The sequence below is a fragment of the Rattus norvegicus genome, chromosome 20 (genome assembly GCF_021556685.1).
Source record: "Rattus norvegicus strain SHRSP/BbbUtx chromosome 20, alternate assembly SHRSP_T2T, whole genome shotgun sequence".
NCBI lineage: Eukaryota > Metazoa > Chordata > Mammalia > Rodentia > Muridae > Rattus > Rattus norvegicus.
In genome coordinates, this window is record NC_141553.1 from 8,982,590 (window position 1) to 9,002,196 (window position 19,607).

General features: G+C 45.7%; 1 protein-coding gene across 1 annotated transcript in view; it reads left to right on the top strand.

Annotated features, from left to right (window-relative positions):
* Positions 1–19,607, top strand: part of Zfand3 (zinc finger AN1-type containing 3) — a 195,085-nt gene that overhangs the window by 136,174 nt on the left and 39,304 nt on the right. Inside the window, 1 exon segment of the mRNA NM_001012175.1 lies at positions 9,911–9,976. Within this exon segment, the coding sequence (NP_001012175.1) occupies positions 9,911–9,976 (66 nt within the window).

Below are 19,607 nucleotides of genomic sequence, written 5' to 3' on the forward strand. Positions count from 1 at the left end.
GTCTTTTATTGTTACCTTTTAGACTTGGGTTCTCATCGTTCTTCCAGCTTAGAGTCCAGGCTCCAAAGAGGCAAAGACTTGCTTCATTCTGTCCTCCTCAGCTTCAGAGCAGCCAGCATGGTGCTGTGCGGGCAGTGTTGAGCCAGTTCTTACGTCAGTGTGCAGAGATGCTTTACTGGGTATTTGTGTGCTCTTCAGAACTACTTCATATGGCCAGGCAGTGGGACGCACACCTTTAACCCCAGCATTCAGAGGCAGAAAGAGATACTGTTTATGTTTTGATACATGAACGATCTCATTGCTTGAATTTTCAGTAGCTCCTATTTAAGTTATTAATAATATAAATATGTTTAATGGTAGAATTCAGTAATCTCAAGGCATAAACATTTTGAAGTTTGCATGTGTCCTTGTGACAGTTCATCATTTTGAAGCGACAATTGTCTTTGTGTGCCTGTCTCACCCTGGGTGGGCAGCCGTCTGCCTCTTGTCAAGTTTCTACCCAAGGTCTTAATTTTATCTTCTGAATTTCCCCTTTAACTTTCTTTTCTGCAAGAGAGAAGATTAGAGAACTTCCATTGTTTACTGTCCAGGCTCTCTAAGGCCTGAAACACAATGCGTTTCTTTCTGTAGCTTTCCCTGAGGGCTGTAAATTGTCCACTCACTGCTGATCTGACGTGGTTTTGAAGTGATCTTATCAGAGAGGGATTCAGGAGATACCTTATTAGATTAATACTCTGTACTGGTCTGAAGGGAAAGGCCACAGTGAACATGTCATGTCACCACCAAGCCTTTGCAGCTGTCCTGTCTTTGGTGTAGGTACAGGAAACAGGTGACACTGATGACCTTAAACTAAACCCATGCTTTGTTTATGACACAGTGTTTGGCTGAAAAGTCATTAAGAGAGGCATCCACTTGATGTGCTAGAAGTCGTCATTTTAACTTTGCAGAAATATATTTTCCATTTATTCAATTTTCTGAAAACTCAGAACTACCAGGGCCAAAACCAAAACAAAACAAACCGTCTACTTTATACTCGACATTCGGCTCCTCCACTGCTCCAGAGCCCCTTCACGTTTCCATCGCTAGAGGTGCCACTCTAGAGAAGGGCTTGTAAAATTTCAGACTATCAGTACAACCCTTTGACTACATGGTTCAAATTGTGACATCCCAGTCACTCAGGCAAAGAGGAATCCCTAAGACCTGGCAGTGTGGACCGTGTGCAGCGGGGCCTTTCACACAGGGACACTCTGACACACGTGTGAGGGACTGAGTGAGCATCGAGGAGAGAAGACTTTTGTCCCTGGCTCCTCTTAAAACTGCACAAGGCAGCACCTGAGGTCTGGATAGATGTCATCCCATTCTTCCCGAGGCCTCTTATTTAGAGTACACACAAGTCCTTTTCTGAGGTGGGCAGCTCTTTGCATTTCCCATTGCAGATAAGATTCATGGGAATGGTCTTGATACTTTCGTTTTTATTTTATTTATTTTGTTGTGTTTTTGAGTGTCTTGCCTGTATGCGTGCATGTGCACCATGTGCCTGCAGTGTTCATGGAGGCCAAAGAAGGCATCAGACCCACCCCATCCTACCTCCCCGCCCCCTGCCAGTACTCGGGTTAACAGTTGTGAGGTCCACTATGTAGGTTCTGGGAACGAAACCCAGGTCCTCTCCAAGAGCAGTGAGGGCTCAATGCTGAGTGTCTGCATCAGTGTTAGAAAGTCAGGCTTGTGTCGGATGATAGAGGTGCAAATAATCAAGTCCCATTCGGGCCTGAGGTAAGCCTGTAAGTCCTCAGAATCAAAGCCTAAAGTACACGGGCGACAGTCCCTGATTCCATATCCACATTAAACGTACTTCGTTTTGAGGCAACAAAAGCAGTGTCTAAAATTAGGGGAAAAAATTTTAAACTTTCCTCAAAGGGGTTTTGGTTTTGACCCCCAAGATAACCTTCCTTGCTTCTTGTTCTGAGGTCTCGTCACATTCTCATCTGAACAACTGACCCTGCACACAGTTAGCTGCTCTCCTAGAATGAGGTGAGTTTCAGGAAACACTGCAGTCTTTCTAGGGAACGGCAGAACCAGACTGTGGTGGTTGAGATCGGTGGTTATGCGCTCACATCAGCTTTATCCCCTTCCGCCTGCACACACTTTCAGAATGGATGAGTCTCTGCCGAGGGTGACGTGAGAGGCTTGGCTTGGAAGGAGGGTAGGAGACCTTGAAGACCGAGCAGCGTGAGAGTTCACTGTTGTGTCCCGTGAAGTTGTACGGTTGCACAGTGTCAGCGCCTCTGCCGGTGTGCTGCAAAGCTTGAATGCTACCTTTTATAGGCCCATGACTCTTAAAAATACTTGTGTTTCATAAAAGTATTTTTGTATTAAGATGTAACTTTTTGAGTTAAGTGAAATATTAACGTCTTTGTGTGTTTAAATTTTAGACAAGTTCTTGGTCAATAGAGTAGGTATAAACCAAAGTGTGGTCACTTTAGACATAAACAGATTACTTGAGGACCGAAAGTTTCGGAGCTTTCATGTTAGATTAACATGTAAATGTGGTTAAAAAGCAAAACTGTTTCAACTAGAATGACAGTTCTAGGTATTCAGTGGCGTTGGCCTGGATTGTTTTATCGGATATAGCATGGTTTTGAACACTTAGGAGCTAGGCGGCTTAAACCTCCTCTACTCTTGAAGCTCCTGACCTCAGTGCTTAGAGGCCAGCAGCGAGCATGGCCTCTGATCCTAGTGCAGTGGCCCCAGTGCTCTGGAAGGATCCATGAGTCCGGGTGTGGAGAGCACTCCTGACCTGGCTCTTAGATTTTGGTGCTGCTTCATGGGAAGATGTTGTGGGAAAATTTCATCTGCAATGAGCAGTGTTTGTGGAACTGTCCAGTCACTCATTAAATGTTCACGTGTTTTTCGTCAGCAGTGCTGTTCAGACCCAGTGATGTAGATAGATTAGGCACACCCCTTCTGATTATAGTGACTTCTGAATTGCAGCTATAGGGTGACGGGTTTCTGAGGGGCTGTCTTTCTGAAAGGGTGACTTGTCTCTTCTGCAGCCAGGGCTTCCCCTGCTTGTCCTCACTGTCAGTGCTTTGCTGTTTAAAGTCACCACATTTGTGTTGCAGGCTTTCAGAGAAGGGACTTCTTTATTACTCAGGAACTAGAGTATGTGAATATTTGTATAGGTTTCTGTTTTCAGCATGACCACAGCAATATCGAGTTTTCGTTTGCATTGCTCAGTCTCCTCTGAAAAGCTCCATCAGCAAACTGGCTTGTGACTGCTGGGTCTGTCTGAGGTCACCGTTAGAGTGGAGAAGTGAGAGCTTCTGGAAAGTAAACAGTGTGCGGATCATGATGGAGTGAGATTGACCAGCTGGTTAGAAACGGATGATACGTTTCTAATAAGCCCACAGTGCCTTTCGTTGGGAATTAATTAGATACTGTTATGTAAATGTCATGTTAATTAAGCAAGAAAATTGAAGTGTTATAAATCTGCTCAAAGAGTGGATATTTTTGTGTATTAATGTTTTGCAGTTACCTTGGAAGGGCTGATAGTGGAATATTGGATTATTGAGCTTCTGGCAATTTTAGCTGACTGACTTCTTGACAGTCCATTTTTTTTAATTGATGTGCTTTAGCACATGATTTAACTACAGGCGATGAAAGCTGGTGGGACCAGGAGCCAAAAATAACCAGCCGTGGTAGCTGTTTCAACAGAACCTTTTAGAGGACATTGTTGGTCTCTACTTGGAGATAAAGGAGAAATGCTGTTTTTCGTGTTTGTTTTGCCTTGGATTTTGAGTGCCGGAAGTGAGCGTTGCTTGTCCGTGGTGGCTGTGGGCTGAGCCTGTACTTCCTGCTCCTCGTAGTCACGGTTGTCTGGTGACCTGTGGCGCTGACTGCACACTGAAGTATCTTGAGCATGGCTGTTTTACGTACCCAACAACTCTAGGAGACTGAAATTTCCAGAATTTTGCTATTTCACTTTGGAATGTGAGTGTTGACAGTTAATGGCATACTTTTTTATAGTCCTGATATTTACAGTTAGAGCAGTAGTTCTCAACCTGTGGGTCAAGACTCCTTTGAGGGTCGAATGACCCTTTTACCAGGATTGCCAAAGACCATCCGGAAACATGATGTTTATATTATAGTTCATAGCAGTGGCAAAAGTGTAGTTATGAAGTAGCAATGAAAATAATGTTACGGTTGGGGTCACCACCACAGGAGGAACTGTAATAAAGGGTGGCAGCACTAGGAAGGGCAGGGACCCCCAGGCTACAGTGAGTGAGTGTACATTAGCTGCATGTCTAACATGAAGAACTGAAATCAGTACTTCACAGGAAAAAAACCACACTGCTCTGTTGGGTATGCTGCGAAATGTCTCTGCTTATTGGGAACACAACTGAAGTTACCACTTCAGAGTGTTCTTGATATGTCACATGCGGTCCTGCATTCCATGTGACACCTTTAATATCAGTGTAGAGACAGCCCTGGGAGACAAGAAAGACTACGCAGACTTCCTGATTACGAAGCGTGGCAGGTAGGCTGCCCCAGGCGTTATTCACTTGTAAATCACAAAGTAAATGGAGAAGGAGTCCTGTGTATAACATCAAATGCAATATGCGAGTCTGTTATTAAACCTCGAGATAATGAAGAATCTAGGGAAAGTTAGTCACTTTGACAAAGGAAATAAAAAAGCATGCATATTGGTCGATTGCCTGGCAGTTGAGGTTGTGTTTGTGAGACAGGTCCTTGGGGTATAGCCTAGGCTGATCTTCAACTTTTAACTCCTTCATCTTTCAACTCCTTTCTCAGCCTCCCGAGCGCTGAGATTGTGGGCCTGAGCTACCACTTAAGCTCAGGAATCCCTTGCTTCCCTGAAAGCCGTCTTAGTTAGGCTTTTTATTGCTGAGACAAACACCAGGGCGGAAAGCAGATTGGGGAGGAAAGGGTTTGTTTGACTTACACTTCAATGTCATGGTTCATCACTGGAAAAAAACCAGGACAGGAACTCACACAGGGCAGGTTCCAAAGGCAGGAGCTGGTGCAGAGGCCTTGTATTCTAGAACGCAGGACCACCAGCCCAGGGATGGCACCACCCACAATGGGCTGGACCTTCCCCTATCAATCACTAATTAAGAAAAGGCCTTACAGCTGTGTCTTATGGAGGCATTTTGTCATTTGAAGTTCCCTCTTTTCAGATAACTCCAGTTTGTGTCAAGTTGTGTGTCAAGCCAACAGGAGCCCAACTTATTAAATAAGAAACCTTGTGATTTTTTTTTTAAAAGATTTATTTATGAGTACACTGTAGCTGTCTTCAGACACACCAGAAGAGGGCATTGGATCTCATTACAGATGGTTGCGAGCCACCATGTGGTTGCTGGGATTTGAACTCAGGACCTCTGGAAGAGCAGTCAGTGCTCTTAACCACTGAGCCACCTCTGCAGCCCAAGACCTTGTGACTTTAACATATAAACACTCAAACGTTACCTTTCTGAAGCTGCCACTGTACAGGCTACAGATGTGACCCAGAGCCAGTGGCAGTGACTGTAGCTTGTGCTGTGACAATCACTTCACAAGCCTCCTGGTTTCCCAGATAGCAGTGTGTTCCTAGAACTGAGGGGCTCTGAGCCCAGCACTGAACTTTCCCCTGTATCCATAAAAGGATCCTCTGGGCTGCCCAGCAGGACACACTCTGGTCTGAGCCAGCATCTGGCTGGGCTCCCGTCTTAAAATTCTAGGCACTAAATATTAAAGCCCTTTGGCATCACCAGTTGCCTTGAGCGTCTGTAGGTCACAGGTTGTGGTTTTAATTGCCCTGCCTCAAAGTATATTTACTTTGTTTCTGTTTTTTTTTTTTCTTTTTTTTTTGTTTGTTTGGTTTTGTTTTGGTTTTTTGTTTGTTTGTTTGTTTGTTTGTTTTCTGGTCTTCACGAAATCCCCCAGAGTCACACAGTGCGCCCTCACCTCACCCTTTGTACTGAGGATTCCATCCTGTTTAGAACAGGAGTGGAGCAGAGCTCGAGGTACACTGTAGGTGCAGCTTGGTGGAGGGGACATCTTTATTTGACCCTTGTCATCAGCTCTCAGTACCATTTTGTTGACTGGAACCATGTTGGGCACATACAGAATTCTTGTTGGTGGAAACCCTTCCCATAATTGTGCATATCTATTAGTAGTTGGTTTGTAATTAATTGTATAAGAGCACGTGTTATCCTCTCTACTGCCTGCTCTGACTGTCCTGCAAGGTTGTGTGGTTTGGTTGGATGGTGGTGCGCACACCCTTAAGCCCAGCACTTGGGAGGCAGAGGCAGGCAGATCCTGTGAGTTCCAGGACAGCAAGGGCGGCACAGAGAAACCCTGTGTCAAACATACACACGGTGCCTGTGATTTAGATGACACATAGTGTAGCACACACAGGGTATACTCACAGGCTTTTGATGAGTGTTCCATAGGTTACTGTCTGTGGGGTATGTTGTGATCGCTGGTGATTATGTCAGCTTTTCGGGGCTCAGCTGTGCTTGCGTGTTCGTTACTCTGATGGAGTGAATGCACTGGTCTAGGCTGCTGGGTTAACGAGCTCTCTGGGGGACTCTGTTGTGGTGATGCATGCTGGGTGTGCTCTGCAGCTATAAGGTTATTTGCATTTTTTGCCAAAGCCTACTGAGATTTATTGACTAGGAATATTTTTTTAAGAGATAAACTCTTAACCTTCAGGTGAGGTAAAATTTCTTTTACGTGATAATCACCTGGGCTTTTGCAGGCTTGGCCTGTTTGTTCATTCATGGGTTGCTGATGCTTCTTTTGTTGTTTGGTTCCAGTACTTGTCTCTCCTCCTAGTTTTCCTGGATGGCTTCTTTGATGTTCTTTAAGAAAGAGTTCTGATACACTCTCACTGACTTCTCCACCATGTATCCAACTTAGAAACATGCACAAGTGTCCTGTTCACCTGATTTACTCTGTAAAGAATTCCACAGTTACCACTTAGGAGCCTATGTCTCAAAAAGTTATGTGTGTATGTTTTGCCTTCATGTATATATATGTACGTGTGTGTGTGTGTGTGTGTGTGTGTGTGTAAGCACCGTATCTGTGCCTGCGGAGGCCAGAAAGAGGGCATTGGATTCCCTGGCTGGGGGCCAAACCTGGGTCTGCTGAAAAAGCAAGTGCTGTCAGACACCACCACCTCTCCAGCCCCGGAGTCTGCTTTACAGTGTCTCAGAGGATACTCTGTTTCAGTCCGATGGTTGCTCTATAATTCATTCTAATACAGCTTGAGTATCTATCTTAATTTCTATTGCTATGTTAAGCACCACGACCATTAGCAACTTGAAGAGAAATGGGTTTATTTCATCTTCCAGCCTGAGGTCTTCATCATCCAGGGAAGTCAGGACAGGAACTCAAGGCAGGAACCTGGCTGCAGATGGCTGCAGAAACCGATGCAGAGGTCATGAAGGAGTGGTGGTTACTAGCTTGTTCATCATGGATTGCTCACCCTGCTTCCTTATACCCTCCAGGACCCCCTGCCGAGGGGTAGTGCCACCTACACAATGGACTTGGCCCCTTCCACATCAACCCTTCTTCAATAAAATGGACCTCAGCTTGCCTGCCGCCTGTTATGGTGGAAGCATTTTCTCAATTGAGGTTTCTTCTTACTAAAATGACTCTTAAGTTGTGTCAAGTTGACATAAAACTACTTAAGACAGTGCCCCTAATCCAAACATCCAAAGTGGTCCAAAATCAGACTTGGGAGACAGAAAAGATAATTCCACATTTGATTTCATGTCCTGGACCACTAAAATGCTGTGTTCAGTTAGCTGAGGGTGTGTGTACAGGGTCTGGGTGAAGTATAATAGAATGTGACATTCAGTCTTGGGACCTCCTGTCCTCAAGATGACTTTATGTAATAGTCCAAAACCCACTAAAAACAACCAACCAGCCAAACAAACAAAAAATCCAAATACAAAATATTTTTGATCCTAAGTATTTTGTATAAAGGATTCTCAACCTGTATTCTATTCTTTGTGTTCCCTTTATATTATACCTCCATTAAAAGGTTTTAAAAATCTTTTTGCCTCCGTAATTAGTTCTGCCAGCCCATATTTTAAATTCATGAGTGTTGGTAAATGCCCACTGTGATGAGACACAGCAGAAAGCCTCACGGTTTATAAAGCCTTTTGCAGAGATAGTCTACCATGAACTCCCTGGCTTTTGACAACTTTTTTGTTTCTTTTTGTTGTGAAAGAAATGGGAATGTTGCCATTGGCACAGTAACAACAGGATATGTGGATTCTGGACCCACAGTGTTTTGGAGAGCCCTAAGCCAGAGTCTAGACCAGTCTGGAGAAGACGGGCACGTGTGGTTGGCTCACCGCCTCTTCTGTTACTCATTTTCAAAACTCAGGTGCCCTTGTAAGCACCTCAGATTTTAATACATGTTATTTATATATATCTCTGCTGTGGGCAGCATTTGCAGGAATAAACACTCAGTTGAACTACCCTGCCCTCTGAGTTTTCTAATTTTTCTTGGCTCATTTTCTCATTCTTGCGTCTTCCAGGGGATGTTGGTCAGTGACGCCCTTCCCCTTGCTTGGCATTCCTTACCTGTTATGCTTTGGCCCTTGGTTCTTCTTCTTGCACCACTGACTGCTGCTGTCGAGGTCCTTCAGTGCCTAAGTTCTGTCTTCCGAGTAAGCTGCAGCCCATAGAAGTCTGAGACTGATCTGTGGGTGTGTGAGTTCTCTTGGAAGCGAACGGCAGGCTTACTTGGTTCTTCCCCCTCTTTAAGGATGCCCCTTATGTGTCCTCACCTTGTGAGGGCTGCTGCCCTTACGGCCTTGGTAAGGAAAGAGACTGGGCTGGTGCACACCACCTTCCCATGACCTCGCTGACACTGCTCCCAGCAACAGGTCCTGGAGCTCTCTCATCATTTCTGCCTTTCAGTGAGCGATTTCAATGATAAAAGTCTACTCATAGATGACATAACACTGTGCCAAGTAACTGTTTGCCTCCATCAGTCACCCGACAAGGCTTTTCAGAGTAACAGCTAGCACTGCCTGTCTGTTCTCTTCTGTTCATTCGTAGTTGCCAACGTTGCTTTCGGGGCAAACTGAGAGTTACTGACTGGCCTTAATACAGCAGCTTCCTGTCTACCTGGTTAGGACATAGTCATTGAGAGGTGTTGGGGGTAATCAGTATCAGCTTCGTGTTGTGTTGATAGCCCTTCTCCTACAGATAAAAGTGCTGTTTTCCAAGCCTCCTGCTAACTAACTCCTGTCCACACTGTGAGATCTCTGTGCGCACCAAGACCCCATGAAGACACATCAGGCATGCTTCTTAGAAGAAAACTAAATGTTCTCCCTTGATTAGAAGTGCTTTCTTTATATACAAAACAATCCTTATTTCTTCTGATAAGCTCGTTGCTATTCCATAGGGAGTGAGTGTCCTTCTTTGAGGCCAGTTTTACAGGGAATTCCAAGAATAGTGATCACGGAGATTTAAAAAGGGCATACATCTCCTCGATTGCTTTGAGGAAGAACTCAGTTCCCCCAAATTTGGGTAAATTCTTCTCTCCTAGGTCTAAATTCTAATCAAATTTTCCTTTAACTTTTCAACATTGTGTGAGACTTAGGAATGTTTTATGAAAGGTACATTACACTCTGTAGAAAGACTGGAACTTTATAGAGTCAATGCTAAGCTAAAATATAAACTCCTTAGAGACTATGCCTGGTCCCCTCCTTCCTTAGAGACTATGCCTGGTCCCCTCCTTCCTTAGAGACTATGCCTGGTCCTCTCCTCTGCTGATGCTCCCAGCGCATCTGCAGGGGGCCTGTCCTTTGTAGGTTTCTCATTCATCGTGGCAGCTATGGACATGTGGAAGGACCCTGACTGATGTTGCCTACTTTTTTGTTTTCAGGTGGGCCATGCACAGACACAGCTCATGTCTCGTTAATCACACCAACCAAAAGATCCTGTGGTGCAGGTATGTACACCATTCTTACCCGAATTCTTCCAAGATGTCAGCCACTGGTTCTAACTTGGTATGTATACCCCAGGGGATTGTCTAATGATGTATTTTGTACTTGAGGTTGGGTAGAATTTGGTCAGAAGTGAGAGTGATGTTGCTAGGAGACATGTGGCCTGCATAGTGCTGGCAGCCAGGTCCAGCAAAGTGGGCATCAAAATTACCAACTCGATAAGACTCCAAGGATGGCAAGATATGAAACAGGCACGGAATACAGAGTATTGGGCAGTGTGTCTAAGTTCCAGACTCCTTTCAAACAGTGTTCAAATGATAGGTGATGACAGCATAAAGAAGCTGTATATGGAGGAAGCTAACATCCTGGTACTTGTCTCAGGGGCTTGTGAAGTTACTTGTTGATGCTGAAGCTGCGGGCGGGGTCTGCTGGATTCAGTGTTTTCACATGGACAGTGCCCAAACATCTTTGCATCTGTGACATTTTTATTAAGCATGAAGTCATGAATCTTGTAGACCTTTAAGAAGCAGACCTAATGCCCACTGCTCCCTTAGCCTATAGCTTATTTATTTTAAATGGTTTGCCGTTCTAGTAGCACTACCTGCTGTTTAAAATATCTAAGGTTTATATTCATATTATATTGTTTTCTAAAGGTCACAGTCGAGATGTTCTTCATAACTTAACTCAGTCCTTTTAAACTCTCAAAGAGAAACAGGATAAACTGTTTCCACGTGCAGCTTAAAGCCTTGACTGCAGTGAACACAGTTGTTGAGGACAGTATGCACATGATGTGCAAAGCTCTTAAAAAATTTGATTGACTCTGTCCTTCCCAGTGGCCATCTTGGAGGCAGAGGTGTGTGAAAGTGTCCTGGCATCCATCAGTGCTGCTGTGCCCTGTGAGGAAGCTCTCCAGGCAGAGTCGTGTCTGCCCGAGTGAGGCACAGAGCACTTGCCCTGGAGTGCAGTCAGTTGTGCTCCTGTCTGTTGGGAGCTTGGGAGAGTAGCTCTGAAGATGGGTCTCATTGTGAATGATGGTGGGTGCCCAGGACACGGAGAGGGTTTCCTGAGTAAGATGGCGAGCGAGTAGTCTGACAGGACTTGCCTGTCAGCCTTGCAGATGCTCGAGTCTGTGTCGTATTACATTGCACTTTACATTTTCATTGGGTGCGTTTTTGTTTTGGTGGTGTTTTCTTTCTGACTTACAGTAAAAAGCTCGTCACTGATTAACATTTGGAAAAACAAAGGCACAAGTTTGGTGATAGTGTTTAGTAATGCACTTTATAAATGCTGTTTCTAAAACTAGGTTAGATTTCAGTTTTTTGTTTTTGTTTTATTCTTACAAAATGTGTGCTTTTTTTTTAAGTTGACATGTCAAGTCTGTTTATATCCATAACCGTATCTCCAGGTTCAGTGTAAGGAGAGGGCTATCTATAGCTCACGCAGTGCGTGCTGACTAGTTCATAGTTGTTATTTATGGCTGTAGTAGTTATGTTTTAATGTTATCAAAATACCTGGCCAGCATAAACTAGGGGAAGGAAGAGTTTAGTCCACTCTAGCAAGGAAGCTGTGTGGTATGGGGCAGAGCCTGCTTCCAGTCACAGCAGAGCCAGACGTACTCTGGACCTTTTTTGTGATGTTTGCTGCCATTCCAAGTTCTAAAGACGCCACCACGGCTTTCAAAGACCACAAACGCTGGAGACTGCTGAAGGCATGAGCCTGGGGGTCATTCACATTGAAGCCAGAGTGTCCTGCTTCTAGTCCGTAAGACAAATCACCAACTTATAATCAAAAATGTATTCCGTCCAACTTTAAAAATCCCCAGTCTTAGCAGCCTCTATACAATTCAAAACCCTCAAGTCTCACCTGAGACAGAAGGCAGACTTGTCACTGTGGCACCTATAAAATAAAATGTTCCCCAGAAAGTACATTTCCAGTACCCAGTCGAACAGAGTAAATAGTCCTCTTCCTCGCTGAGGTAAGGGGATAGAGCAGGAAAGAGTGGCAAGACAAACATTGCAGGGGAAATCCCAACCTGTTGGCCCTGTGTCCTCCACTCAGGCTGTGGTGGTGCTTTCTGAGCCCGACAGGCGCGGGCAGCTCTGCCGTTAGCAACCCCTCGTAGCCTTTCCTCCCTCAGACAAGCTCCTTTCCGGCCACAGCTTTGTTTGACAGCTATGCTCCTGGCCTCTCCAGGACTCCAGCATCCCTACTCTGAGCTTCACATGACTGCCCCTGCTGCTGGTTACCTGAGCTCAGAGGGGCTGCTAGTGGCTTTTCTTCAACCCTGGGTTCCAGCTCCCATAGCTCTATAATTCTTGAGTTCTGTGTGCCTGTCAAAATCCAACACCAGTGGAGGGTGCCAGATTCTGCCAGCTTGAGAAGTCGCCAGTTCCCTGTCTTACACAGCTGGTAGTCTGTGTCTGGTGGGTGAGCCCTTCGTGGCCAGGTCCCACGGCAGCCCTGGGCTCAGTCTCCAGGCACTCTGAGTTTAAGGACAGTCTCTAAGAGTTTGAGTTTCAAGTGGAACTTTTGATGAATGGAGCCTTGCCCTCCAGGCACCTTTTCTGTTGCCTCATCAATAGTCAATAGTTGACGGTTTTTTCTTTAATGGTCTTAACCCCTCTCCCTTCTTTTGTTTTGTTTTGTTTTCTTGAGAGGAATTTTCTTTTTATAGTCTTGACTGCCACAGAGCTCTGTAGGCGGGCTGGCCTTGAACTCAGAGAAGGTCCGCCTCTGCCCCTGAGTGAGTGCTGGGACTACATTGATGGTCCCCGTTCTAATCAGGGCTGTGCTCTTTGTCTCTCCAGGCTGTGCCTATAGCGCATCTTTCTGCCTTTTGCTTTGCTTTGTTTGTCTCTTGATTTTCACTATAAACCTACTGGATGTAGTGAGCGGTGGCCATCCACAGTGTGACTGTCACACTCTCTTGAAGTTGCCTGTGCCAGGTAAATTAATCTGTTGGTTGGTTTGTTGGTTTTTAAATCAGTCTCACTGGAATATGCAGGACTCAACCGGATGTAGCTAGATTCTCTGACAGAATGCTGCTAGTCCCGTTCCCTGCAGAGTCAGTGTTCTCGGCAGCTCAGACTTTGCTGTCATCCCTCCATTGGCCTTAGACTTCAGTCAATCTGATAGTCACCTACAGGTCTGATAGCCACCCTGTAGGTCTGATAGCCACCTACAGGTCTGATAACCACCCTGTGGGTCTGATAGCCACCCTGTGGGTCTGATAGCCACCCTGTGGGTCTGATAGCCATCCTGTAGGTCTAATAGCCACCCTGTAGGGTGTATTCAGCCCATCCCACATTCCTCCCTGCTCCCAGAGCAGTCCACAGTCGCTGGTTCTGCATTTCTTTTCCACCACTGACCAAATGCCCATGGGAACAAGTTAAAGGAGGGAAGGCTCATTTTGGCTCACTATTGTATAACTGTCAGTCTCCCATGGTGGGAGGGCTGTGGGAGAGGATCGTGGCTGCTGCTGTTGACATGTGCTGCATCAGGAAGCAGAGTTTAGGGCAGAGTCAGGAGCTGGAGGTGGAGCCTTCAGAGGCTCACCCTGACCGACCACTTCCCCCAGTCAAGCTTCAGAGACTCCCAAAATGGCTCCCAGCTGGGAACAGACCATCAGAGCATGGGGGTCTTTCATATTGAAACTGTAACACTGATTCGTTATGGGTCCTGTGACACCCATTATTTATATCTTAAGAACTCTCGGTACTCAGGGTCATGCCCGCCCTGTATATGTTGTTACCTTCTCTTTTGCATGGAAATATCATAATTGTGCTGGCTATAATGTTTTCAGGTCTGTGAAAGGCAGCGGAGTTCTCAGACATTTCTAAGCCTCTACATAGGATGGTCAGCTAGGAAATGGTTGGGGCTTTCTGATATGGAAGAGAAGAAGTTAATGCAGTGTTCAGAGCATCTCCTAAAAGTTGATGCTTCTCTGCATGGGCAGTAAAGGTTCGAAGTCAGTTCACCCTCTGTGCTTTAGAGAAGTCAGTCTGTGCCTCAAAAGGTAGCTGTGACCAGCCAGACCCACCTGACAAGCCTGCCTTGGGACGACAAGGCTTCTGGATTTTGAAAGGTAGGTTAAGGATTAGCTCTGAAAACTGCAGTTGGCGCTGTCCATCGCTTTTCTTTTCTTTGTCTTGTAATCAGCATGTTGCCCATGGTGGTTCTGATATTTTGCTTCTGAATCATGTTATTGCTCCATGACAGGCATATCTTTTTAATCTCTATATTTAGGTCCTTAAGAATAGGGTTCCTGGGGCTGGGGATTTAGCTCAGTGGTAGAGCGCTTGCCTAGCAAGCGCAAGGCCCTGGGTTCGGTCCCCAGCTCCGAAAAATAGAAAAGAAAAAAATAAATAAATAAAAGAATAGGGTTCCTGTTTCTGGCATGCGCTCTGTGGTGTGTCCCCTGAGGATCTCCCAGACAGACCATGCCGGCTCATGAGGGGAGTAAGCACACACGTGTGGTGCTGTTTCTTCAGAGCTGTGACTTGGGCCCTGACATCCACCTGACCCAGCCAAGCTAGCCTCAGGGTTGAGTTCATAATGACCTTAGGGAAGACTCCTTTGCTGGGTATGGTGCCCACCCTTGGAAAGCAGCACTTAGCATGTGCGTCAGGAGGCTCTCCTGAAGTTTGATGCCCGTCTGGGCTGTATGTTGAGACCTCGTAAAAAGGATGCTTCAGCTGGAATACAGTAATTCTTTAAGTCAGTGTCTGAATAAGGGCAGTGTAGTCTGTGAATAAGGACACACACACACACACACACACACACACACACACAGAGGTGTGGTCTGTGAATAAGGGGACATATGCATACACACGCACACACACAAGTGTGTGAATAAGGACACACACATATACACACAGGTATAGTCTGTGAATAAGGGGACGGACACACACACAGGTGTGGTCTGTGAAGAAGGACACACAGGTGTAGGTTGTGAGATGGGAGGAACACTAGTAAAAGACTCAATCTCAGCTTTTTAAAAATCATGTATATTCTTTCTCTTACACACACACACACACACACACACACACACACACACACACACACACCCATACCCCCATCCATATAACTTATTAGCTGGGTGTATCTGCGTACACATAAATAACCTTTTTAGATGAGAATGTACAGGGAAAGGAATGTTTTCTTTTTGTTTGGATCGAAAGGTCAGCTTTAGATCTGTTGCTGTTTGGCTTAGTAAAAATGTGAATGGTTGGCATCTCAGCTTGTATTTCGGGTGTCCTTGTCAGGCTCTGCTAGAGGATAATGTCATAGCCTGGGTGGCTGGTAGGTGTTATGATGGCGATAACAAGGTGGCTTGCCTCACAGCATCACTGTGAGAGATGGGGCGGACAGTGAGCGGGGGATGGGGGGATTTGGGGATGGGGGAGAACATGGGGACCCTAAGTTGTGCTTTGTAGCAGCTCTAAGATGCAGATTACAAGTAGGAGCCCTAGTGGCAGAAGGACGATTGGCTCTGTGGTGAGCTGGGTAGGAAGACTTTCTGATGCTGGATTTACACAGGCAGACTTTTTTTTTTTTAAGAATTTTTTTTTTAATTTTTTATTTTTATGTGTGAGTCTGTTGCCTGTGTAGTAGTAGGCACCACACATTTGCCTAGTACCCAAGGAGCGCAGAAGAAGATAGCCTATCCTCTGGAACTGGAGTTATAGAGGGCTGTGAACCCTTGTGTGGGTTCTGGGAACCAAATCCAGGTCCTCGGGAAGAGTAGCAAGTGCTCTTCACTGCTGAACCATCGCCCCAAACCTCCCATGCAGAAGTTTTCATTGCTAATGTCACCGTAATCTTTGGTAGGTAAAAATAAGCATCATCAGTAATTTCGGAATTTGATCAGGAAAAAAAATGAAAGGTTATGGGGTATCTGTGTCCTGGTTGGCCTTGGCTGAGCAGGAGAGTTAAAGCCCATCACACCACCGCTCACATTTCTTCAGAGAGCTTGGAGTGTTTTGCATATGCTCCCTTGATAATTCTCAGAACCTTTCTGCCAAGATCAAATATGCTGTAAGGGAGCAAGCGTCTGCTTCCTTGGCAACAAGCCGCCACAAGAATGCTCTCGTCCTTCATCTTTTGTAGTCACCACATGACACGACAAGCATAAGCGTGGTGGCTGGGGCTCTGGCCGGCCAGCATCCTTACACAGTATTGCTTATATAGAGAAATTCGTTTATTCTTGTGGTTAAAGTGTTTTGTGGGAAAGGGGAAGTTTGGCTTTTGTTAGGCTTTCTTAAAGATTCTTTGCAGTTGCAGCAAAAGGAATGTTCTTCTCCTGGGGTTTGTTCTCTATGAATTCCAAAACTGCAGTTGCAGGGCACTGTCTGGGTTGTCACTGTGGTGACAGTGACTTGGGGAGGGAAGGGAGTTTATTTCATCTTAAATTTCCTGGTTCGAAGAAAGTCAGGGCAAGAATTAGAGCAGCGGCCATAACGGAGTGCTCTTTGCTGGCTTGTTCCGGAATCTGCTTCCTTTTACCATAGGACCACCTGCCCAAGGGCAGTGTCTCCTGGTGAGCTGGACCTCTCTGCATCAGTCCTAAGTCAGGAGAATGCCCTGCAGACTCCCAGCTGAGGGACAGCCGATGTGCTTACTGCCCTTCTCTTTGGCATTCAGAAGCCAGCTACAGGAAGGTTTCCTTCCTGTGGCTTATCACGAGGTTCTGTAAAATCTTTCCAGATGATTCAGAACCTCAAAGATGGGGTTGTGTTAAGTCAGAGGTGGCCTGCACATCTTGGTGCTACCTGCAGTTGTGTGGTTTAACTCCAGCATCGGTATTCATAAAAACATCTCAATCTGAAATGTTCAACATTGAATCCTGAAGCCCTGAGTTAGTGGATCAAGCTGTGGTGCTCAGTATTACGCACCATGGGCAACTCTGCTTTAAAAATCAAATCCTCTCTCCTGTCTTCCCTGCCCTCCTCCCTCCCCTCTTCCTCCTGGGAGGGCACCTGTAACTCCCGTTTCTTCCTTTTTGGTCTTCCAGACAGAGTTCGTCCTCAGGTCTGCAGTCTCAGCATTTATGGCAGAAAATGAGAAATTCGACCTACTTACGTAGTATGCGAGTTTCCTTCGGTAGAATATTAGGGAAGATATCGCCCTTTCTTTTTCATTTGCATTTAATGTAACCATTGAAGAAAGATCAAAACAGTAAATCTGCCATAGCAAGGAAAAAAAGTATTAAAATCTTTTACCTTGTTCATTCATCATTTTAGGTCTTAAGAGGTTCATTTGATCCTGGAGTGGGGGGCAAAATGAATATAAAATGTTTGACAAAGCTGCAGATGTCTTAATTGAAAAGCACCGTTGTCAATGTCTGCCCTGTTGAATAGTATTTCCCACGTAGTCTGTGGTGGTGTGTCACAGTGGCTGATCCTGCCCGAGGCTGGGTTTTGGCGGTTGAGGAGGTAAAGGAAAGTGGCCTACGCTTTTTTCATTTTGGCTGTCACTGGGTTTTGCTTTTATTAGTTAGTGTGTCTCGCTTGCTTGTGTGACAGTGAAGCGAGAGACTCACTGAGGCAGTAGATGCGTGGAGACGACGCTGGCACTTGAGTCTAGAACACCACATGTCTGCACAGGTTTCAGAAGACGCAGGGAGTGAGTCTGTATTGTCTGGGCTGTCCCAGAGCATGTGATGTGGCTTGCTGCTGCTTTAGAACACGATGGGGTGTGGGATGGATGAGGGAAACACTTGGCCCTTGGATTTGAACCTTTTCTGTCTGTGCTTTGAGCAAATTTAGTTTGCTTAGGTTTGTGAACACATGTAGAACGTTTTCATTTTTACTTTTATCGTCACTCATTTTATCATAGCTTGCACTCTTACCAAGGAGAAAGAGGCCCGAACACCCATTAATTAGCTATTCTGTTGCTCCACTGGGGCAAGATGTCGGAGCCTACACCATTTCCGAGTGGTATAGGGAAATCCACTCCATGCTCCTCCTGGGTGTGTTTGTGTTTCTTCAGTGGCTGGGTCTAGGCAGCGCTGTTCAGGGGCTGCTCCTGAGGTGTGTGAGCTTGGAGAAGACATTGGGACAGGAATGGAGTCTTGTGCCCAATGCAGTCTCACCAGAATGAACAGTCACAAAGCTGAGGTATAAATCTTCAGCCCCTGGCAATGGTACTGCCCATTAAGGAGACTTTTTCCCTACTCGGGTCCTGGCTATACTAATAGAACAGCCTATCAAGCAAGGCTGTAAATAAAAGTTATTACCTAATAGGTGGGTGCCGGAGTGGAACGGACAGAGCTGAGGCACGGAGGCCTTATTACTGCTCATCAGCAATTATAAACAGGATAAAGTGTGTGGGACTTGTGCTGCTGTGGCGGCTAATAGAGGCTGAGGCTGACACTGGGCCGTGAGAGGATGATGTATGCTGATGGGGTTTTAGTGCCTCATCTTGCTGCTTGCTTTCCAGACAAGTTGTGTTATCTGTTTCCTGCTTGCTCATCTGTCTGGAGGGAGACAGTCCGTTGCCTCTCTCACTAGCAGGTAGGCTGGCTCATACTCCTCATGTCTGCGTTTGCTTCTAAAGCATCCCTCTCATGAGATAAATGCCTTTGGAACTACTTCCTAGTCTTGGGCTGGTGACTCTAGTCTTACGGCATACTTACTGTGACAGCTGTAGGACACATCTTCAGAAGCGGGGGTTTCTGTGGAGTATTGCACTAGGTGTGACGCCGGCCGGGTTGGCTAGGCTACCGCTGTATTAAACAACCATGACAGCGTCCTGTAGTTGACTCTGCAACATTCAAAGGAAGTGAATGCAGCACTCATTGCTTGCCCCTAGGAATCCAACCACAGAGAAATAGGTTAAATTAAAAACAATACAGCCAATCCCAGCTTTAGAGAGCAGCAGCCATAATTCAGGTTTACTTCAAAACATAAAGATCAAGGCTAGAGAGACGGCTCAGTGATGCAGAAGACCTAGGTTTGATTCCCAGCACCCACATTGGGTAGCTCACAGTCATGTTTAACGCCTGTTTTGGCTTCTGCACAAATGTGGTGTACAGGCATATACTTGGGTGCATTTGCACACACGCGCATGTGCGCGTGCGCACACACACACACACACACACAGATACTTTTTAAATGAGGACAGAGATTATGCTAGACACTTGAGCAAGATATAACATGAGGTGATCTTTAACGAGGTGACTCCTCCCTGAGAAATTCTTAGAACTCAGAGCCGCAGTCATTGGCGTGACAAAGGGATACTGGAGTCTGCACGTGCAGTAGGATTGATTGTGTCCTGTGTGAATAGACAACTTGAGGTCCAGCAGGGCTTCTGAGAAGGGCCTTGTGAAGAGTTCATGCTTGGGAAATTGAGACAGTGTAGCACTGCTCAGCCCTGAGCATCCCCCAACCACAGTTGTGTCTGCGTAGCGGACAGAAGCCGGACAGAGCTCACAAGTGTTCTGCTTGTTCAGCTCTTTTGTCATAATCAGGAATCCTCTTGCTGTTGGAGAATTTCTAGTCTTGTTAAATAAAATACAGGCCGAAGGGAGACATTATGATTAATGTTTTCTTTGATTCCTTAACCCATACAGTAGGCAGTTTATTTTAAAGATAACCTGAAATATGATAATTCTACTGTTAGAAGCCAGACAAACTA